The sequence below is a fragment of the Canis lupus genome, chromosome 26 (assembly GCF_003254725.2).
Source record: "Canis lupus dingo isolate Sandy chromosome 26, ASM325472v2, whole genome shotgun sequence".
In the NCBI taxonomy this organism is placed as follows: Eukaryota; Metazoa; Chordata; class Mammalia; order Carnivora; family Canidae; genus Canis; species Canis lupus.
In genome coordinates this window covers 2,015,517-2,038,138 of record NC_064268.1, presented here as the reverse complement: position 1 = coordinate 2,038,138, position 22,622 = coordinate 2,015,517, and the positions used below count along the sequence as shown (strand labels likewise).

At 48.1% G+C, this 22,622-nt stretch overlaps 1 protein-coding gene across 21 annotated transcripts in view; it reads right to left on the bottom strand.

Annotated features, from left to right (window-relative positions):
* RIMBP2 (RIMS binding protein 2) overlaps nucleotides 1-22,622 on the bottom strand; it is a 225,363-nt gene that overhangs the window by 28,790 nt on the left and 173,951 nt on the right. For all 21 annotated transcript variants that reach the window (XM_049101659.1, XM_049101656.1, XM_049101658.1 and 18 more), the window contains 5 exons: nucleotides 21,280-21,425; nucleotides 20,601-20,677; nucleotides 16,534-16,643; nucleotides 13,217-14,029; nucleotides 158-309 (listed from right to left, as the gene is read on the bottom strand). In XM_049101659.1, the coding sequence (XP_048957616.1) occupies nucleotides 158-309; nucleotides 13,217-14,029; nucleotides 16,534-16,643; nucleotides 20,601-20,677; nucleotides 21,280-21,425 (1,298 nt within the window). The remainder of the gene's footprint in view (nucleotides 1-157; nucleotides 310-13,216; nucleotides 14,030-16,533; nucleotides 16,644-20,600; nucleotides 20,678-21,279; nucleotides 21,426-22,622) is intronic.

Below are 22,622 nucleotides of genomic sequence, written 5' to 3'. Positions count from 1 at the left end.
AGAAGGGGGCTGTCAGTGTTCTGGGAGGGAGGAGGGCCTGGGAGAAGCTGCAGGTGCTCTTCAGGAAGGGCTGGTTGATCTTGGGGGCATGCCCCTCCCCTGTGTTCACCGCTCCAGGTTCCGGCGGTCCCCGTGCAACCCCCCAACCAGAACTCACCCTCTGCCCTTTTGCATACACGCCATAGCCAGACACATTGGCCCCGTTGGACAGCCCGGCAGTCGTCAGGGCCGGCGGCTTCCAGGAGACCTGGATGGTGGCTGGGGTGGCCCCAGGGTGGACGGTGACGTCCTGTGGGGGCGCCGGAGGGCCTGGGGGCACAGAAGGCAGAGCTTTCAGGGCCCAGCCCTCTAGCCAGTGAGCAGTTGGTGGTGCGATGCTCAGGGCTCTCACCTGGAAGGAGCACTCTGAGTCCTGTGGCCAGGGCAGGAGGGGAGAGCACGGGGTGGGTGGGCGGAGTGGCAGCAGGGCAACAGCCCCTGGCATGTCCCGAGGCACTGCTGCTCACCTGGGCCTCCGTCTGCCCTCTGCGACCACCTGCGCCCTGTTCCTGGCATGGACATACTTAGCCAGGCCACGGGATTGGCTCAGCTGCACTAAGAGAGCCCAGCATTTGGCAGAGGACAGAGATCCCTCCCTCCCTTCTCCCCTCCTTGCTGCCTCCTCTCTTCCTTCCTCTCTCTGTTTGTGGACTTGAGAGAAGGTAGGCGTGGGCCACATATCACCCATCTTCCCACTCTGTGGGAGGGGACAGAGCTGAGGAGCAAGAGATGGGTGTGAGAACAGCATCTGAGCCTGAGAATCCAGCTCCACACAGACTTTCCAGTCACCCCAGCTAATGCTTCCTGCTGTGCAGTGGCCACACCCAATGTGCTGACTAGGTGCTGAGCAGCATGTTCAAGCAGCAGGGAGCCAGTGGCCAAGGCCCCGGTCATGCTGCCTGTCGCCCTGTGTGGCTTCCTTCCCTCAAAGTCTGGTGCAAACCTCCCACATCTTCCTGTTCAAATGTACATGGCATTTCATTTGGAAGGGAATGGATGCATAACGCCCAGGAGGAAAGCTCTGGGCCCTGCGTACTCCAAGACCTTGCTACAGTTCTCCCAAGGTGTGCACTTCTGGGTAGGAGGATGCCAGCCGTGTACTGAAGACTCACTCCATGCCACACATTCCTCTCTTCCTGTGTCCTTCACACCGCATGATGCTCACCACACCTGTGATTCCAGTGCACCCCCACTTTGCACGTGAGGAAATTCAGGTTCAAGGGAAGTCACTCAGCTATTCAGTGTTGGAAGCAGGATTCACACCCACGCATCCCTGCAGCCCATTTGCAAAGGCAGATACGACTCCACTCTTAATAACACGCTGTAATAAAGTTCTTCAAAATTCCTTCACAACCTGGTTCAGAAGTGAAATTCTACCTGGATGGTTAATTTAAACGTGACATATTGCCAAAGAAAGGCATGTTTAGAATCTTGACTCAAAGAGCAGATGTCCTTTCATTCACAATTCCCCCATCCACTCACCCACTCAGCACAGACTTGGCTACTACTAGATACAAGGCCTTTGCCTTAGAACCAAGACAGCCAGTTGTGTCATCCAAGAAATGTGAAAAAGTCGGAGGCAGGACGGAACATAGATAGGAAAGTAGACACTGGAGCCTGCCTGCCCAGGTTCAGGTCTCAGATCTGCCAATTACTGACATAGGACCTTGGATGACTGTCTTTTATTTAGTTACCTTATCTATGAAATAGATAATATAGCGCCTGGTGGCAACAACTGCTATTTACTCAGTCACACATCGTCATCATATTATTATTTTACTCCTGCTCAGACAGCTGTGCTCAGTTTCCAAACTTCCCTTTTGGTAAGACATGGCCCTGTGGCTGACTTATGAAGGAACGTGGGCAGAAGTGGTGGGTGCCATGTCCAGGCTAGCCCACCAAAGTCTCCCCAGGTGAACTTATATGGTCCTCCCCCTCTGGTTGTCTGGGAAGGAGATGCCCCTGTGGATAGCCTCACGAGTCACATACTGGAAATGGTGAAAACATGATACCAGCATGCCTGGGTCCCCAAATCACCATCAGAAGAGGGCTGCCCATCAGCAATATCTGCATCAGATTGAATCATGAACAAGCTCCTGAGAAATCATGGTTTTGAACATACATCCAATCATCCATACAGCCAATGCCAACAAGCTGTGAGATAAATGAATTGATGTGTAGGTGAAGTGCTTATAGCAGTGGAAAGGCTCAGAGTAAGTGGCCTTTCTATGCTAACTATTGTTATTATTTGTTTCAACTTGACTCCAAAGGCACTGGACACCCTCCCATACAAGATCTTGACATCTCCAGCCTCTATATCAGAAGTGGAAGACCTTTCTAAAGGGAACAATCCTTTTGGTGGGGATCACTTGTTTTGGAGGCTGTTGATAGTTGGATATGTCTGACCAGACTCAGGATTTAGTGATGATGAGTCTGTTTTCTGTCTCTGAGGGTGACTGTTCCTTCCTAAGCACTGCTGACTTCATCAACCTTGAGGGCTGTCTGTCTCCTTCCCTGTGACTGGTCATTGTGATGGATTCAGTCTGCCAAATATGGGATTGATCACGGAGGCACTCATCCACTCAAAGCTGAATTCCTGCCAGGGCTCTTGGAGACACTGTGGGGTACCACTTCCCCTAATTGCCTCACCACCATCCTCATGACCTGGTAGCATTCAGAAGATGAAAGTGATCAGTGGTTCTTGTCAAAGCCAGGTCTTTCTCCTTGGCTTAGGAAGAATACCCAGCAATGAGAAAAGCAGCCACACCTTGTGGTGGAAACAAGCACCTAGAACTATTTCAAAAAGCCTCCCATGAACATGTCCAGTGTGATTCATCCTACAGTAGTGGGTAGAGAGGATGTGGACACCATGTGATCAGTGCCTAGAAAGAAGGGAAACACATAGCAAAACCCACACTTAACCAGATTCCTTTTTATTCTCTCTACAACACTGCCCAGCTCACTTCTATGAGAGATATAGTCCAAGCAGAAAGTGGTGGTCTTGCTGGATTGTGGAATTAAAAGTCAGCATTCAGTGATGGCAGAGATGATAGAAATTGAGAGAAATCCCAAAGAGTGAAGATCCAATGCAAGAGGATCCCTAACCTCTGTGTGCCCATTCCCCTCAAACTATTCAGTGACTCCTAAATCATTCCTGGGCAGGGCAGGCAAGAATGCCAACAACATAAAGGAAAGAAAATGGCTAGACTATAGAGTTCAGCAATGATTCTGATAGCTGCCCTAGGCTAAGAGGAAGAATTTGGAGTTAAGTCCTGCTAAGTTAGAGAAACTTGAGCTTTCCATTACAGAGAGAGAAGGTCCATATCATAGAAGTTGGGATCATACATCAGGACTACAGGCCACATATGTATTTGAACAAATTCTAGCTGAAAACTTTCCTAATCTGGGAAGGGAAACAGGCATTCAGATCCAGGAAATAGAGAGATCCCCCCCTAAAATCAATAAAAACCGTTCAACACCTCGACATTTAATTGTGAAGCTTGCAAATTCCAAAGATAAGGAGAAGATCCTTAAAGCAGCAAGAGACAAGAAATCCCTGACTTTTATGGGGAGGAGTATTAGGGTAACAGCCGACCTCTCCACAGAGACCTGGCAGGCCAGAAAGGGCTGGCAGGATATATTCAGGGTCCTAAATGAGAAGAACATGCAACCAAGAATACTTTATCCAGCAAGGCTCTCATTCAAAATGGAAGGAGAGATAAAGAGCTTCCAAGACAGGCAGCAACTAAAAGAATATGTGACCTCCAAACCAGCTCTGCAAGAAATTTTAAGGGGGACTCTTAAAATTCCCCTTTAAGAAGAAGTTCAGTGGAACAGTCCACAAAAACAAAGACTGAATAGATATCATGATGACACTAAACTCCTATCTCTCAATAGTAACTCTGAATGTGAACGGGCTTAATGACCCCATCAAAAGGCGCAGGGTTTCAGACTGGATAAAAAAGCAGGACCCATCTATTTGCTGTCTACAAAAGACTCATTTTAGACAGAAGGACACCTACAGCCTGAAAATAAAAGGTTGGAGAACCATTTACCATTCGAATGGTCCTCAAAAGAAAGCAGGGGTAGCCATCCTTATATCAGATAAACTAAAATTTACCCCAAAGACTGTAGTGAGAGATGAAGAGGGACACTATATCATACTTAAAGGATCTATTCAACAAGAGGACTTAACAATCCTCAATATATATGCTCCAAATGTGGGAGCTGCCAAATATATAAATCAATTATTAACCAAAGTGAAGAAATACTTAGATAATAATACACTTATACTTGGTGACTTCAATCTAGCTCTTTCTATACTCGATAGGTCTTCTAAGCACAACATCTCCAAAGAAACGAGAGCTTTAAATGATACACTGGACCAGATGGATTTCACAGATATCTACAGAACTTTACATCCAAACTCAACTGAATACACATTCTTCTCAAGCACACATGGAACTTTCTCCAGAATAGACCACATATTGGGTCACAAATTGGGTCTGAACCGATACCAAAAGATTGGGATTGTCCCCTGCATATTCTCGGACCATAATGCCTTGAAATTAGAACTAAATCACAACAAGAAGTTTGGAAGGACCTCAAACACGTGGAGGTTAAGGACCATCCTGCTAAAAGATAAAAGGGTCAACCAGGAAATTAAGAATTAAAAAGATTCATGGAAACTAATGAGAATGAAGATACAACCGTTCAAAATCTTTGGGATGCAGCAAAAGCAGTCCTAAGGGGGAAATACATCGCAATACAAGCATCCATTCAAAAACTGGAAAGAACTCAAATACAAAAGCTAACCTTACACATAAAGGAGCTAGAGAAAAAACAGCAAATAGATCCTACACCCAAGAGAAGAAGGGAGTTAATAAAGATTCGAGCAGAACTCAATGAAATCGAGACCAGAAGAACTGTGGAACAGATCAACAGAACCAGGAGTTGGTTCTTTGAAAGAATTAATAAGATAGATAAACCATTAGCCAGCCTTATTAAAAAGAAGAGAGAGAAGACTCAAATTAATAAAATCATGACTGAGAAAGGAGAGATCACTACCAACACCAAGGAAATACAAACGATTTTAAAAACATATTATGAACAGCTATACGCCAATAAATTAGGCAATCTAGAAGAAATGGACGCATTCCTGGAAAGCCACGAACTACCAAAACTGGAACAGGAAGAAATAGAAAACCTGAACAGGCCAATAACCAGGGAGGAAATTGAAGCAGTCATCAAAAACCTCCCAAGACACAAGAGTCCAGGGCCAGATGGCTTCCCAGGGGAATTTTATCAAACGTTTAAAGAAGAAACCATACCTATTCTCCTAAAGCTGTTTGGAAAGATAGAAAGAGATGGAGTACTTCCAAATTCGTTCTATGAAGCCAGCATCACCTTAATTCCAAAGCCAGACAAAGACCCCACCAAAAAGGAGAATTACAGACCAATATCCCTGATGAACATGGATGCAAAAATTCTCAACAAGATACTGGCCAATAGGATCCAACAGTACATTAAGAAAATTATTCACCATGACCAAGTAGGATTTATCCCTGGGACACAAGGTTGGTTCAACACCCGTAAAACAATCAATGTGATTCATCATATCAGCAAGAGAAAAACCAAGAACCATATGATCCTCTCATTGGATGCAGAGAAAGCATTTGACAAAATACAGCATCCATTCCTGATCAAACCTCTTCAGAGTGTAGGGATAGAGGGAACATTCCTCGACATCTTAAAAGCCATCTATGAAAAGCCCACAGCAAATATCATTCTCAATGGGGAAGCACTGGGAGCCTTTCCCCTAAGATCAGGAACAAGACAGGGATGTCCACTCTCACCACTGCTGTTCAACATAGTACTGGAAGTCCTAGCCTCAGCAATCAGACAACAAAAAGACATTAAAGGCATTCAAATTGGCAAAGAAGAAGTCAAACTCTCCCTCTTCGCCGATGACATGATACTCTACCTAGAAAACCCAAAAGTCTCCACCCCAAGATTGCTAGAACTCATACAGCAATTCGGTAGCGTGGCAGGATACAAAATCAATGCCCAGAAGTCAGTGGCATTTCTATACACTAACAATGAGACTGAAGAAAGAGAAATTAAGGAGTCAATCCCATTTACAATTGCACCTAAAAGCATAAGATACCTAGGAATAAACCTAACCAAAGATGTAAAGGATCTATACCCTCAAAACTATAGAACACTTCTGAAAGAAATTGAGGAAGACACAAAGAGATGGAAAAATATTCCATGCTCATGGATTGGCAGAATTAATATTGTGAAAATGTCAATGTTACCCGGGGCAATATACACGTTTAATGCAATCCCTATCAAAATACCATGGACTTTCTTCAGAGAGTTAGAACAAATTATTTTAAGATTTGTGTGGAATCAGAAAAGACCCCGAATAGCCAGGGGAATTTTAAAAAAGAAAACCATATCTGGGGGCATCACAATGCCAGATTTCAGGTTGTACTACAAAGCTGTGGTCATCAAGACAGTGTGGTACTGGCACAAAAACAGACACATAGATCAGTGGAACAGAATAGAGAATCCAGAAGTGGACCCTGAACTTTATGGGCAACTAATATTCGATAAAGGAGGAAAGACTATCCATTGGAAGAAAGACAGTCTCTTCAATAAATGGTGCTGGGAAAATTGGACATCCACATGCAGAAGAATGAAACTAGACCACTCTCTTTCACCATACACAAAGATAATCTCAAAATGGATGAAAGATCTAAATGTGAGACAAGATTCCATCAAACTCCTAGAGGAGAACACAGGCAACACCCTTTTTGAACTCGGCCATAGTAACTTCTTGCAAGATACATCCACGAAGGCAAAAGAAACAAAAGCAAAAATGAACTATTGGGACTTCATCAAGATAAGAAGCTTTTGCACAGCAAAGGATACAGTCAACAAAACTAAAAGACAACCTACAGAATGGGAGAAGATATTTGCAAATGACATATCAGATAAAGGGCTAGTTTCCAAGATCTATAAAGAACTTATTAAACTCAACACCAAAGAAACAAACAATCCAATCATGAAATGGGCAAAAGACATGAACAGAAATCTCACAGAGGAAGACATAGACATGGCCAACACGCACATGACAAAATGCTCCGCATCACTTGCCATCAGGGAAATACAAATCAAAACTACAATGAGATCCCACCTCACACCAGTGAGAATGGGGAAAATTAACAAGGCAGGAAACCACAAATGTTGGAGAGGATGCGGAGAAAAGGGAACCCTCTTACACTGTTGGTGGGAATGTGAACTGGTGCAGCCACTCTGGAAAACTGTGTGGAGGTTCCTCAAACAGTTAAAAATATACCTGCCCTACGACCCAGCAATTGCACTGTTGGGGATTTACCCCAAAGATACAGATGCAATGAAACGCCGGGACACCTGCACCCCGATGTTTATGGCAGCAATGGCCATGATAGCCAAACTGTGGAAGGAGCCTCGGTGTCCAACGAAAGATGAATGGATAAAGAAGATGTGGTTTATGTATACAATGGAATATTACTCAGCTATTAGAAATGACAAATACCCACCATTTGCTTCAACGTGGATGGAACTGGAGGGTATTATGCTGAGTGAAGTAAGTCAGTCGGAGAAGGACAAACATTATATGTTCTCATTCATTTGGGGAATATAAATAATAGTGAAAGGGAAAATAAGGGAAGGGAGAAGAAATGGGTGGGAAATATCAGAAAGGGAGACAGAACGTAAAGACTGCTAACTCTGGGAAACGAACTAGGGGTGGTAGAAGGGGAGGAGGGCGGGGGGTGGGAGTGAATGGGTGACGGGCACTGGGTGTTATTCTGTATGTTAGTAAATTGAACACCAATAAAAAATAAATTAAAAAAAAAGGACTACAGGCCACATTCTAAAGGCAAAAATGAAATATATTCACCCAAATAAAGCTAAAACAAGCATCTACACAATCTAGATATGTCAAAGTAATGTAACAGTCTGCAAGAATAAACCTCAACACTGCAGAGGTATGGTTACAGCTGTTACTGAGGAAGGTAACAGAATCCAGAGTCTCCCCAGGGCATAATCTATAATGTCTGATACACAGTGAAAGTCAGTAGATATAGAAAGAAATGAGAAAATGTGATATATAATCAAGAGAGAAAATAGTCAGTAGAAGCAGGCCCATAGATGACCCAGATGTTGGCATTAACAAAGACTTTAAAATAATTGTTACAGGGATCCCTGGGTGGCACAGCGGTTTAGCGCCTGCCTTTGGCCCAGAGCGTGATCCTGGAGACCCGGGATCGAATCCCACATTGGGCTCCCGGTGCATGGAGCCTGCTTCTCCCTCTACCTATGTCTCTGCCTCTTTCTCTCTCTCTCTCTCCCTCTGTGACTATCATAAATAAATAAAAAAATTTAAAAAAAATATTAAAATAATTGTTACAAATCAGTTAAAGAATGTATAGGTAAAGATATATGTGGTAGGTGAAGAAATGGAAATTCCAGGAGTGATAAGAAAATGTTTAAAAGAACCAAAGGAAAATCCTAGAATTGAAAACTACAATGGCTAAAATAAAAATTTTATTTAATACTCTTTGAAACAGATTGGACATTGCAAAAGAAGACTTAAAGACAGAGTAATAGACTTAAAGACAGAGTAATAGAAATTATCATAACTGAAACACAATGAATAAAATAAAGGGGAGTTCATAAATCTGTATGCCAACAGCAAGCAATCTCACTTATGTATAACTAAGTTCTCAGAACATAAAGGTAGAATAAAGTAGAAAAAAGTCTGTGGAGTTATAAAGTTTGAAACTTGAAGAAAAACTACCTCTACTACCACTCTTAGCTCCAGGAGTATCGGTAAATTAAAAAAAAATGTAAGTAAAATAAGCATAGGCACATTAGAGTCAAATTACTAACCATCAAAAACAAAGAGAAAAATTTTGAAAGGAGTCAGAGAATGACAATAGGAAAGAGAGCTGACTCCTTATACAAATAGAGAAGGCCAAGAGAAAAGCTACAATATTTGCAAAGTCCTGTAATTTAAAAAAAAATAGTCGAGATTTCTATATCCAAAGAAAAAAATTAAGTTTTATCTATTTAAGTAATCCCTACACTCAACATGGGACTCAAATTCATGACCTCAAGATCAAGAGTTGCACACTCCTCCAACTGAGCCAGCCGAGTGCCCCCAGAGAAAAAATACTTTTAAATAAAAGTGAAATAATGAGAGTTTTTTTTGTTTTTGTTTTTTAGAAAACTAAAATAATGCTGAAAGAGATGCTAAAGGAAATTCTTCAGAGCTAAAAGGAAATCATACCAAGTAGAAGTAGGGATAAAAACTGGTGGAAATTGTCGGTATATCAGGAAATAGACTGTTTTTGTCAGATTCTTCAAAAGCAATTGATTAAAGCAAAAATAATAACAATAATGGATTGAGGGGTTTACAATATATATAGAAATAAAATATATAAAAACAAGAGTAAAAATAAAGGAGCATAAGGGGAATTATACCCTGGTACTATTCTTCCCTTATAAATGAATTATGTTATTAATGTAATCTCATTTTTAATGAGCTTAATATGCATGTGTCACTCCCTGCAGCAATCTCTAAAACAAGAATACAAAGAGTTATGGTAAAGAAAAAAAAAGAAAAAAACAGTTCAGAGAGGAAGAAATGGAATACAAAAATACCATTAGTTGACCCCTCTCTTCCCTTTCCCCTCAAAAAGGCAGGGAAAGAGAAACAAACAAAAAACAGGACAAATGAAAAACAAAGAGCTTATGGCAGACTTAAACAAAGTCATATCAGTAATTGTACTAAAAGTAAAGGAACTAAAGATTTTATTTTTTTTTTTTTTTTTTTTTTTTTAGACTTTATTTATTTATGATAGTCACAGAGAGAGAGAGAGAGGCAGAGACACAGGCAGAGGGAGAAGCAGGCTCCATGCACCGGGAGCCTGACGTGGGATTCGATCCTGCATCTCCAGGATCGCGCCCTGGGCCAAAGGCAGGCGCCAAACCGCTGCGCCACCCAGGGATCCCGGAACTAAAGATTTTAGTTAAAAGGAAGAGTGTCAGATTGTTATAACACCAAGACCCAACTATAGACTATTCACAAGAGACATACTGAAAATAGAGACACAAGGGATTTCAAAGGTTAGAAAAAGATATAACATATAAGCTCTCAGCATGAAAAAGCTGGTGGTCATATGAGTATCAGACAAAACAGACTTCAAGATAAGAAGTAATACCAGAGACTAAGAGGGGCAGTTCATTAATGAGAAAGGAGTCAAGGGCAGCCCGGGTGGCTCAGTGGTTTAGCGCCGCCTTCAGCCCAGGGCGTGATCCTGGGGTCCTGGGTTTGAGTCCCACGTCAGGCTCCCTGCATGGAGCCTGCTTCTCCCTCTGCCTGTGTCTCTGCCTCTCTCTCTCTCTCTCATAAATAAAATCTTTTTTATAAAAGAGAGAAAGGAGTCAATTCCTCAAGAAGAACTAACAATTTAAATGTGTATGCACCTAACAATGGAGCTTTACAATATATAAAACAAAAAAAATGAGAAAACTGAAGAAGAAAATAGACACACAGATAATAATCTCAATAATTAGAGAGACTGAGCAGACAAAAGCCAGGAAGGATATACAGATTTGAAGAGTTCTATGAATAGGTCTCCTGTGTCCCATCTGGGAAGCGGCTTGCCCTTCCTGCAGCCACTGGGCACTCTGCACACAGGCTTCTGGGCATGATCTGCCTTGAATCTTTAGGGCTGCAAATACTAAGCCAGCCACAGAAGGCAGGGCGACACCTCAGCTCAGGAGGAATTCCAGCCCCTCTCTCTTCACTCAAGTAGCCAGTTCACCTGGCACTGGGAGGCTGAGAGATGCACAGGGCAATGCTTGGCCCAGGCTGGAGGGAGGAAGGCTGGCCACCTCTGGGGGGGCAGGCGTGGCCTCTGCAGGGACCACAGGACCCTGGTGCTGCCAGCTGGGAATGATGTGCCTTGTTTGTCTAGGCCCTTTTGAGAAGTCCTTTTCAGAAGATGCTGTATGTAGTGTTGCAAACCCTAAAAATTATCTTAAATTCTGATCTGAAATCTACTCTGAACCCCAGCTAGAAATTCCACACCTAGAATTTAGGTACCACAACGGCTACTAATGAAAATACTACACTTCCTGCTCCAAACAATTCATACAGCTGGTGCCATCCTAAAGCACACATTACCCATCCTTGTGCTGATAGCTGTTCTTGGGACATGCAGCTCTGCAAACCTGTGAGCCCACCTGTGATGTCCTGTTTCTAGTATCGGCTTGCTGAAAATATGACAGATCTGTCTCCTTGGGGGGTGAGTGGCTTCTCATTAAGGGGGGGGGGACTCTGGAGTTCAGGATGCGCCAGCTTTCTGCTGAGTGGGTCACTCTATCCAGACCAGAGTTTTCTGAGGGCTTGCATTGCATCCTGGAGCTAATCTAAGTGTTTGGAAACCTGAATTCTCTCAGGGTCACCAGTGTTCTCTTGATTACCCAGCTCTGACACTTTTATCAGCTCTGAACCAAATGCAGTGTCCCCAGAATTCATGCTGAAATCCTAACCCCCAGGGAGGAGATGCCACCTGTGAACCAGGATGTGGGTCTTCACCAGACCCCAAATCAGTCTCAGACTTCCAGCCCCCAGAGCTGTGAGGAGTGACTGCTGCTATGCTCTGGCAGTATGCACAGACTGGACATCAGTGATGGGGGGCTAACCTTTAGGACGTGCCCTGAGCTCACTCCTGGATCTCAGGCTCTCCATTTCACCAGGAGCTTGTCTAGCAGCCCGTCCTGATGGTCCCAACGTGTGTGCTCCTCATCTCTCCTAAGCACCCCCACCCCGCCCTGTGCCTGGTGTTTCTCATTTCTTGATGGCCCCCCTAGCACTACCACATGACTTTGTATTAGGCATTGGGGAACAGAGGGGTCCTCATTATCCCAGTATTTGATCAGAAAACCAAGTCATCAATGGAACACAAATGTGATGGCCTCTTACAAATCAGTTCCTACTAAGGCATCCGTCCCTCCTTAAGGTAGCATCTGCTCCACCCGCCCATGACATTGCTGCTTTGTAGGTCAGACGCTAGTTCATTGTGGGTTTTGCAAATGCTGGGAAAATACAATGAAACAGAAGTGAATCCATCACAAATTGAAAAGCCAATCTTGCGTTAGATGGAAGACTTGAGGCAGCTGGTAAAAATGATCCTGGAGAAGAAATGAATTTTTTGTAAAAGCTTCTGATGAATGAGGTTGAGCAGGGCTGGATTAATTAATCACAGAGAGAAGTCCAATAAAGAGACTGCTGAGCTGGGTGTTTCCGAGGAATCTCATGTGTAACACAGGCCTGAGAGAGGCTCTAGGGGAAACAGATTCTGCCCTCAAATATTCTTGCAAAAATAACCTTCTTTGCTCCAAGAAGGTTGCCCTCCCACCAGGGTCTCAGGCTCCCCACACTGGGCACAGCTGGCTGGCTTGGAAGGTGCAGCATGGATGGCGAAGACCAGCATAGGAATGTGTGCAGGTGTGCCAGCAGCTCCAGGGCCCAGTGGATCTGAGATGGGCAGCCCCGCAGGCTCATGCACCCAATCCCTTTCTTACGACTTCTCAGGGTGTGTGTGGGGAGGAAGGGGAGTGCGTCACTTCTAGTGCAGCAGAGGCCGACAGGAGACCTGCTGTCATGACACATCAGATGCGCCCGGGACCCCGAAGAGCGTCCTCAACAGAACCTCACACCTTCTATACAAATTCATCCACACGTGTGATTTACAATGAGAGGGAAAGAACAGTTTTGAAGGAGCATAGGCACTTTGTTCACCATTCCAGTCAACGAGCACGCAGATGGGAGGGACGCCATGGGGGAGATGTCCTTTCCTGTCCCCAGATGTGGCCTTACTTCCTCCTCTCTTTTCTGGGGGGCGGGGTGCTTCTTGCAGATGCCGGTATGAGAAGAAATATCTTCAAAATCATGGTGCCTAAACAAAATCCGCACATCCTCCCCCGCCCCTCTGGTGCAAATGCACACACTCTGCACATCCTGCCAAATGTGGTAGCTATGTGTGCTCTTCACGCCCGCCCCCTCCTGCCAGCCCTCCTCCCTCCCTCGGGGGCCCCACGGAAGGACAGGGCTCACCTGCAGGCAATGTGGAGAACTCCACGAAGGCCTCCTTCTTCTCCCGCTGCTCCAGGGGCAGCTGCCACGGCATCTGGTGGGGCTTGGCCAGGACCTTCACCTTGTAGGCCATGTTGGGTCTGAGGTTGAAGAACTGGTACTTGTACCTCGCAGCCTTGACCACATCAAGCTCCTCCTCATTGAGGAAGATGACATGGCTATAGTTGCTGTTGGTGGGCAGCCAGGAGAGCTGGGCAGAGATCTGTGTAATGTTGTCCACACGCAGGTGGGAAGGGGCCACCACCACATCCTTGCCCACCAGCAGCGTGCACTGCAGCTCGTCCGAGCTGCCCCTGCTGGTAATGCATTGCACAGAGATGCGGTATGTGCAGGCTGCTGTGTTGAGCTTCTCGATGAGGGCCTTGGTTCTGCTCCCCAGCGTGAGGCTCACACGCGTCTCCTGGTCCACCAGCACATTGTAGCAGCTCACTGTCCCCCAGCCCGGCGGCACAGCCGGGGGATCCCAGGCCACAATGACACTTCTGGCGAGTTGTTTGATGAGGGTGATTTTTCTAGGGTAAGGCACGATGTCTTCTCCGATTTCATCGACGTTCACACCCAGCGTCCCTGCACCGTCGTCCGTGAGGCCAGTGTCTATGTGAGTGGAGGCATGGAGGTCCAGAATGTTCTCCCCCTCCAAGCCGATGCTGGAATGATTGATGAGATTCTGGTCCTGTTCACTCCCCAGTGTACTTGCCAGTCGTGACTCACTGTCCTGGACAAAATCCACAAAGTTGGAGGGTACCAAACCCCTCTGCCCATCCAGGAGCTCACCTGTTGGCACAAGGGCAGCAAGATCACCTGACCTGATGGTGGGGCCCCTGAGGTCCCGCCATATCCTCTGTGTGGCTCCCCAGGAGGGCCGTTCAGCCGAGCAACAGGACCACAGCAGATTCTACAGGTGTTTACAGGAGTCTGATCAAATGTCCCCTCCACAGGACTCACTCCCACCACTTGCCATCTGCTACCCCCAAATCCAACCTGCAGGGTAGCCTCCTCCCTAATGTGACCTGACATCACCTCATTCAGCTACCTGCATGTGGACAGACATAATCAAGCCTCCCAACTGGGTTAACACCCCAGAGAGCAGGAACCTCTCTCTGTTCATCACACTGAGCTGTCCTCGGATACCTGGCACACAGTAGGTGCCCAGTAAGTGTCTGTTAGGCCCACAAATCTGCATGATGTGAGGGGGTCGGAGGTAAAAGAAAAGGAAAGAGGAAAGAAAGAAAAAGAAAGAAGAAAGAAAGAAAGAAAGAAAGAAAGAAAGGAAGGAAGGAAGGAAGGAAGGAAGGAAGGAAGGAAGGAAGGAAGGAAGGAAGAAGAAAGAAAGAAAGAAAGAAAGAAAGAAAGAAAGAAAGAAAGAAGAAAGAAAGAAAGAAAAAGAAAGAGAAAGAAAGAAAGAAAGAAAGAAAGAAAGAAAGAAAGAAAGAAAGAAAGAAAGAAAGAAAGAAAGAAAAAGAAAGAGAAAGAAAGAACCATCTTACTATTATCTTTGCTGGAGTGGTCATATGAATAGGAATTAAAAGGTGACCTTTCCCCCCTTACAAAAAGCACTACGTGTGTCATAATAAGTCCCCATGTACCATTTGCTGTGCCACAGAAACTATCCATGTGGTGCCAGCCCACCTGCAGGCTGAGTGGCAAAATATGTCATCAAACTAGCTCTCATGGCTCCGGACGGCCACAGAGGGAACCCCTTCTCAGATTGCGAAATGTTTCTCAGTTGGGCTCAAAGCCTGTGAGCAGCAGAGGTCTGAAAAGCTGAGGAGTGTTTTGAGGAGCCTCAAGGATGCCAGAGTCAGGACAATCTTCCAGCACCAGGGGGACGGGGCCATTCCCACCCCCAGCACCTGGCAGGTGTTGTTGGGGGTCCTGCACCCGGGAGGCTGGGGTGCTGATGCTGGGGACCCCCACCTCAGGGGACATGTAATGGACCCTGAGAAGGGCATGTGACATTTAATGAGCCCTGGATTCTCCCAGGACAAATGGCGATCTGCCTCTGTTCCTGGTCCTATGTAGGGTGTGGGTCTTGAGATAGACCACCCTTGCCTCCAGGGCACTCTCACATGAGGAGGGGTGGGGATGATGCTGATGGTGATGACCAAGGCTTACCATGCACTGGGCCTCATTCCAACCAACAACCCCATGCCTCGTGTATCCTAGGTGGCCCGGAGCTGGGGACTTGCTCTCTCCATTCTACTCAAAGGGAAGGTTCCCACTGCCACATGGACAGTGGACCCTGAACTCTGCAGCCAGTCTGAGTCAGGCCTCTGGAAAGCTTATATGGGCATGATGCCTGGTGTAAATATCCTGGAGCTTTCCAACAAGGGCCTTCTGGTGCCTGCCTTCGGCACATGTTCTTACACTGGTGTGAAAACCAGTGACTGTGGTGTGAATCTATGTTAATTAAGTTCAAGCCATGTCATCACCAGTCATGGAGGATTTCTTGAGTGGGCTGCCCACGGTTTCACTACCAACTGGCAACTACTGGTGAGTGACCCAGCCCATGGGCGGGGCTGCCGTTCATCAAGGTCAGCAGAAGCAACCTGACCTCATGTCCAGCAAACACCAGCATGAAAGCCGACAGCTCCTGTCAGCCCTGGGAAAGCTCCATGATCCAAGAAAGAGAAGCCTGTTGATTTCACAAGAACTCATCCTTCTGCTCAAGGGTGACAACACAGGAAGAGGCCAAGACCGTTCCATTCATATGGGGCACCTGACAAGATGGGGACTAAGCTTGTGAGGCTGCTAGTGCTGCCCCCTCGCTTGTCCTCAGGCTAACAAGAGGACAGAGGTGAGGCATCCTGGAGGGAGGAGCTCACATTTTCAGACTTCAAACTGGGGAAGGTGACCATGGAGGGACCCAGTGGGATGTGGACCAGACAACAACAGAGCCCAGAGGTCAGTGGGATCTCCCTGAGCCAGGCAAGGCTGCCTGTTCTGCAGGAGAGGAAGTCAACTGGGAGAACCCGGGGGTGCTGGGGCAGTGAGATGGAAGAGGCAGGAGATGTGCTCAGGGAGCAGGAAGGTCCTCAGCCCGATGTGTGTGCAAGAGCTGCCCTGCAGACCCTGCAGACCCTCCATGAGTGTCCGAGGTCTGCTGGGGACAGGAAATCCCTCGGTCCCCCGAGGGGAGGGCCTGACAACTGGAGAACTTGGGGTCAGGGTAGAGGCCTGGGTGGTCAGGAGTATCTGGGAGTCTGCCCAACCATCAGGGTCCTGGGAAAGCTAGTCAGGCAGGCAGACGGGCCCTGTCCGCACACACCCAGACAGACCTTCATAGAAGCCATCCTCATCCATGTCCCCATAGACGTAGAGGTACTTCCCCGCCGTGAGGGGCAGCTCGGCTTCGGGATTCTCATTTGGCCCATCAAACGGGTTGTAACTGGAAGAAGGAAGGACATTCCTGAGTAGATGCTCTACATGGAGGCAGACACGGTGCCCTCTCCTGCAGCCGGGCACCTGCACACCCGCTTCAGTGCCGGTGAGCTGTGTGCATGCCCACCTCACTCGCTCGCTCATAGGGATGTGAAACAAGAAGATATGGAACGTGTTTGGGGTCTCTGTGTGGGATGACATGTGGAAGCTTCTGGTATTTCTGTCCCACCTGTCACTTCTCCCATAACTATAGGTTTTCAAGTTAGTAAGCAATGAAGAAGATAATTCACCCTGTAATCTTTCCGTATATATATTATTTAGCAGAGGTAGAATCCTATTACATATACCTTTTAGTAATCTGCTTCTTTTTTTTACAATTTCCAATAGAGTATGATCCTCCCTCCATCTCATGAAATATTCTATCGCGTCCTCATTAATGGATGTGGAATAAATCACTGAATAGATTGACACACTCCACATAACCAATGTCCTAATGTTGAACATTGATGTTGCTTCTAATCTTTGGTTAATATGATGAGCGTTGCATCAAATATCCCTATAAACATAACTTTGCACACTTCCACACTTTCTTCCTAAAGATAAATCCCTAGGAAGTGTATTTGTTTGCTCAAAGGCATGGATATTTTTAACATCCGGGGTCTGTACTGCTAAAATGTCCTATAAATTTTGTCTCCCCCTGCCCCTCAAGGTATGAAAAGTGCCCACACCAACAAGACCTCAAAATATCAGGATTAATATTTTTTACAGTCATGCTCAATTTTCAAATAAAATATATGGATGAATTCATCAATTTTCAATTAAATCCAATTTTCTAATTTGGATTTTGTAATTAATTTAAAATAATAGAAAAGGCCCCACTGAGAAAATTAAAACAGCATTCCTGGTGGTCAAAGATGACAGCCACACGCTGTAAACATACAATAATGACGCCGTGATGGTTCACAGGCCAACAGGACTGGGAAGCTCAGGAACACATTCAGGGATGTGTTTTATGTGCTCTCCATCCCACATCAGTGAGGAGAGCAGAGAATGTATCACTTGTCCCAATTTTAATCACAAGATGAGGTAAGAGGCGCCCACCCAAAGTCATAAGCTCACTAAGTAATGGGGATGGAGCCAGAATCAGGGCCTCCTGATCCCCGTCCAATGCAGATTTCTTTTTTTTTTTTTTCCAATGCAGATTTCATAGCACCATGTTGCTCTGCTGCTCACTCTCCAAATCCCAGGGCCTAGGAATGTTATCCAACAGTCTGATGGTTTTCTGAAGTCAGTAATGGTCAGCGACCATCTGCACCAGGAGCAGACACAGACGCATGTTTACTGAGAAAGCCCAGTGAGTGGAGGAAGTGGGGGAACAGTTCTGGCAGAACGGATGGTGTGTGTAAAGGCCCAGGGGCAGGGGGCGGGATCCCTCTGGGGAGCTGAGATCCAGCCTAGCTGGAGGTGAATGCAGGATGAGGGATGAGAATTGCCAGGGTCCCTGACCCTCTGGATTTCCTCTCCAGAGCTGAGAGGTTATCAGGAGTTTTAAGGTAGGGAGTGACTTAATCACACCTGCATTTTGTAGAGACCCGTGGGGCACCCTGTGGATGGAGGCTGGCAGAGGCAGTGAAGAAACTGGGCTCTGCCTGGGCATAACAAATGAGGAGCCAAAGGGCTGAACACTTTGTGGGTCAAGAGGAGTGGAGTTGGACACGTGTATTGAATTGGGTCCATGGGCTGGCATGGGGTGGGGGGTAAGAGTTAGTTTGAGGTGTCTTATGTTGTCACACATTGAATTCACGGGCCTGGGGGGTGGTTAGTTGGGGTGGTGGCAGTCATGTGCAGATGGAGGGCCCACCCCAGTAGAAGAAGGGCCCCAGGTTAGGGGCTCAGGAAGAGGAGCCTCAGCGGTATGAAGGGGAAGGGGGTACAGAGGCCACACAGATAAACCACACCATGCACCCTGGTTTGCAGACAGGAGGGAAGGCCCAGGGCTGCCACAGTGTGCACGTGCAGGTGGCATTGTGCTGAGGGCAGGGACCCCCAGGGATGCCCATCCGCAGCAGGAAACCTGCTGGAGCATAGCAGCCTTCAGGGCACGGGGGGCATGGGGTCAGTGTGAGGCGCCTGTGATGGTGGCAAGTATCTGGAACACGGCACACTTTAAACAGTGACTTGTGTCCCACATGAGCAAGTTACATCTCCACAAAGCTATCTGCACAGAGGGATGGGGGTCCTGGGGAAAGGCTGAGTAGTGGGCGGCCAACCACGGGAGGGGAGCAATGCAACCACCAAGGGAAGAGCAGGGCTGTTCCTGTTTTATGTCTGGGGAAACGTCCCAGCAGCAGGTTGAATAATCCATGTTTGGCCCCCAGGGAAACCCCCAGTCTCCTGGCTTTACCCTCAGAACCATACCATCCGGGGATCCTGAGGACCTCTAGAGGACTCAGATCTGCAACATCCTCTCAGGGTCTGGTATTCTGTGCTATTCCATAATTGATGTGGTTTGGGCTTTCTGGGAAGGATGGTTAATAAAACAGACATAGAAGCATCACCAGGGCAACGTCAATAGCATCAGCATGAATGGAACAAGGGGGGTGTCCTGTGCTTTGGCTATTGTTGGGGCCTAGCCTCGCTCTGCACTCAGAAGGAACTTCTCCTGACGTGGATCAGGCTGGGCACCACCCCCTAGGTCCCCTGACCTGACCTGCGGCCCCGTGGCTCCTCCCAGCACTGGGGCAGCATCCCTCACGGACAGTGTGCTGGATGGTCAGAGCAGGGGCACCCACCCCCGGACTCGGCTAGCCTCCTAATTGAGAAGCCTGAGGCTGGGGGGCAGCTACTCCAAACGCTTCTGTTATCTGAGCTGAGCAGTGGAAGTAGGTTTTCATTGGCAAAATGAATGGATTGCTAACCAGAAAATAATCTGCTAATCGGTATAACAGCTATTACAAATGCCTCTCATTGGCGGGAACACAGGTGTGGAGGGTATGCAGCTTGGCTAAGACTCAGGCTGCTCCCTCCTGCAGGAAGTTTGAGGGTCCACCACACGCAGACTCGGAGTATCCAGGACGAGAGGCTGGGTCCTTGCTGAGTATGAACAACAGGTGATGAACTGTTTCATGGCTGCTGGTTTGGAACACTCTTAATTTATATCTGCTCCTACATCAGAGGCTGGTGTCAGGCGTGCGTTCGTTTGAGGCAAGTAGCAATGTGGCAGGGAGGCAGCTACTGTGCACCCATCCGTGAGCCATGCGGACCCAATGGCTTGTTCGTCGTCACCAAGCGTGGACACTGTAGGCCCCAGTGGAGATGAGCAAAGATCCGGAACCAGGGCACCCTGGAGCCCAGGCACCACGCAGACGTGAGCACCTCAGGGAGCCAGTAACCAGGAGCTCTGCACAACAGCGTCCCCTCTCAGTTTCAGCTTGCCACCTACTCTGGGCTAAACTGTCATCCCAAAAGCTATGTTCAAGTCCCAGCCCCCAGTACCGGGAACATGACCTTATCTGGAAACAACATCTGTACAGATGTGATCATGTTAAGATGGGATTGCACTGGGGCCAGGTGGGCGCCCTCCAGTGACTGGCGTCCTTGTGGAGACGGAGTCAGCAGGCCACGTGAAGACAGGTAGAGACCGCAGGGAGCCACCAGCAAGCATGGCCTCACTTATGCCCTGATTTCGCACTTTCTGCCTCCAGAGCCGGAAGAGGACATGCGTGTGCTGTTTGAAGCCACCCACTTTGTGATAATCCATTGTGGCCGTCCTGGGAAACATCCACTATCCACACTCTCTCCATCAGAATGGACAATAGACCCTCCTCATCCTCCCAACTCTGGCTGAGCTGATTCCCTCTGGGGACAGCCCGTGAGGAAGCACTCCCAGACCCATGACCTCATCGGCCCCCAGGCACCCGCGCCCGCGGACGCTCAGGGGTGCAGAGAGGAGCTTCACGCTTACCTGTAGCGGGCGACGCACAAGTGGACCTTCCCCGAGTATCTCTGCTTGGAGGTACTGGAATTCCGTTCATTATCCATCTATTAAAGACACAGACGATGTTTAGGTTACACTTCCTGCTGGGAGCACATGGGAAACCCCTTCAGTCCCTCCTTTCTGTCCCAGATGGTGGAGCTCCCGTGAGACACTGCTAGATGAAAACCTCTACCTCGGGCACCAGCCCAGAGACCAAGCGGCTCCCTGGGTGTGGGTCCCCTGGTCACACAGAAGCACATTCATAAAGAACCACTCCCCACACCAGGAGTTGATGGACATAGGGCGGGACTTGCTGGGAGAACCCATGAGTGTGCCAGGCCCTGCCGTGCATCAGTGAAGGCACAAAGATGGACAGTGACCTGTGTCCTCTGTTCACAGGGGCTCAGCTCCAGGAAGGAGACAGACATGGCCCCCTGCCCTTGCATATCAGACGGTGGCTGGGGCTCTCACCTGAGACATTCCGGGAAGACTGCATGGAGACAGTGACATGGGGGTCAGTGAAGACTGGATATGGGAATTGGGAATTTGTGGGAAGGAGGGAAGAAGCCAGTAGGGAGGAGGAGGAGGAGGGGTGAGGAAGAAAGGCAGGGAGGACCTTCGTGTTCCCACCAACCGCAGGCACGCGTGCACGTGGGCCAGCACTCACGTCTGATTCAAATCTGCATCTTGGGCTGGCGGGTCTCAACAGAAATGCAGGCTTGTTGGACAGAGGCTCGGGCTTGTCACTGGGGAGTGGAAGGGGACGGAGGTAGTCCCCGATCACGGTGTGGCTGCCCAAGGTGCTCTCCTGACCTGGCAACGACAAGGAGATGGTTTGAACAAGGGCACGAATGAACTAGCAAGCTTGGATTCCTTTGACCCTCCAGCCTTCCTGTCCCCCTCATTGCCATCAGCCTCAGGCTCTCATTTTGGGGTCTGCCCTCAATCCCCACCAGCCAGCCTGACCTGACCCCCGCTGGACATCCTCAGTGGAGTCTACTCCTGGCTGTAAGGATGGTGTCAAATGCAGGGGGAAGGTCCCATCACAGGGAATTGAAGGAGGTCATGGAGAAAGAACCTCTCCCTTTCCCTGGCTACCACGGGGGAGGGAGGCTGTGAGGCTTGGTGACGCTGCAGCCGCATGGCCACCGGGAGGAGGAAAGTTGCTCCCAGTGTGGCGCTCACAGAAAAGGAACCTCCAGGTGGGAAGGAACCACCTCTGGGATATGCGGTTGGAGCGCCCAAGCCCAGCTGCACCTAGAGTGGGACCTACTGGCTTGTCATCTGCTCCCCAGTCTAGGTTGACTTTGCTGCCACTTGTGACTGAAAGGGTCATATCAAACACACAAAGTGGCCCAAGGGCCAGGCAGTTTTAGGGTTTCTGCAGGAAACACAGGAGTGGCGATCCCCCCCCAACCTCTCCATCCAGCCTCTGTAGTGGTCACTCCACGGCATCGCCTCCCTGAAGATGTGACTACTGAGTCCCCGCCGGAAAATCCCATGTGACTCAGCGTAAGGTGGGAAGAGTCCCAACAGAGGCTGCCGCCACTCTCCTCACCAGGGGCCCCGGGGTTTGGCCTGATCACAGGAATGGCGCAAGAGCGCCCCAAAACAGACCCAGTGCCCGAACAGATACGGGCCAGCTGGGGCGTCAGATCCCAGAGAGCAGGGCATTGCTGGGCTGTTCCCATCTGTCCCCACAGCACAGGGCCATGCTAGGCATGCAGCAGGCACAAAGCGATGCTGCGTGTGTGGGAGCCCCGAGGCCTCAGCGCACCAGCTGTGAAGGGCTGGCACTGGCACTCAATGCCCCTCCTCACCCTGGGGAGTGAGGGGGTGTGATCCCCGAGGCATGCTGGCCTGGACAGTGCCCTGTGGATGGAGGTGACCAGTCCCCCTTTCAGGCAGGAGCTTCTTGAGCAGGTGTGTGATTCACTGTTTCTGTTCCGTTTGATGGAACATTCCAGAGAGAGAGGCTGTGCCTTCCAGCATTCCTGAGTGAGGATAGCA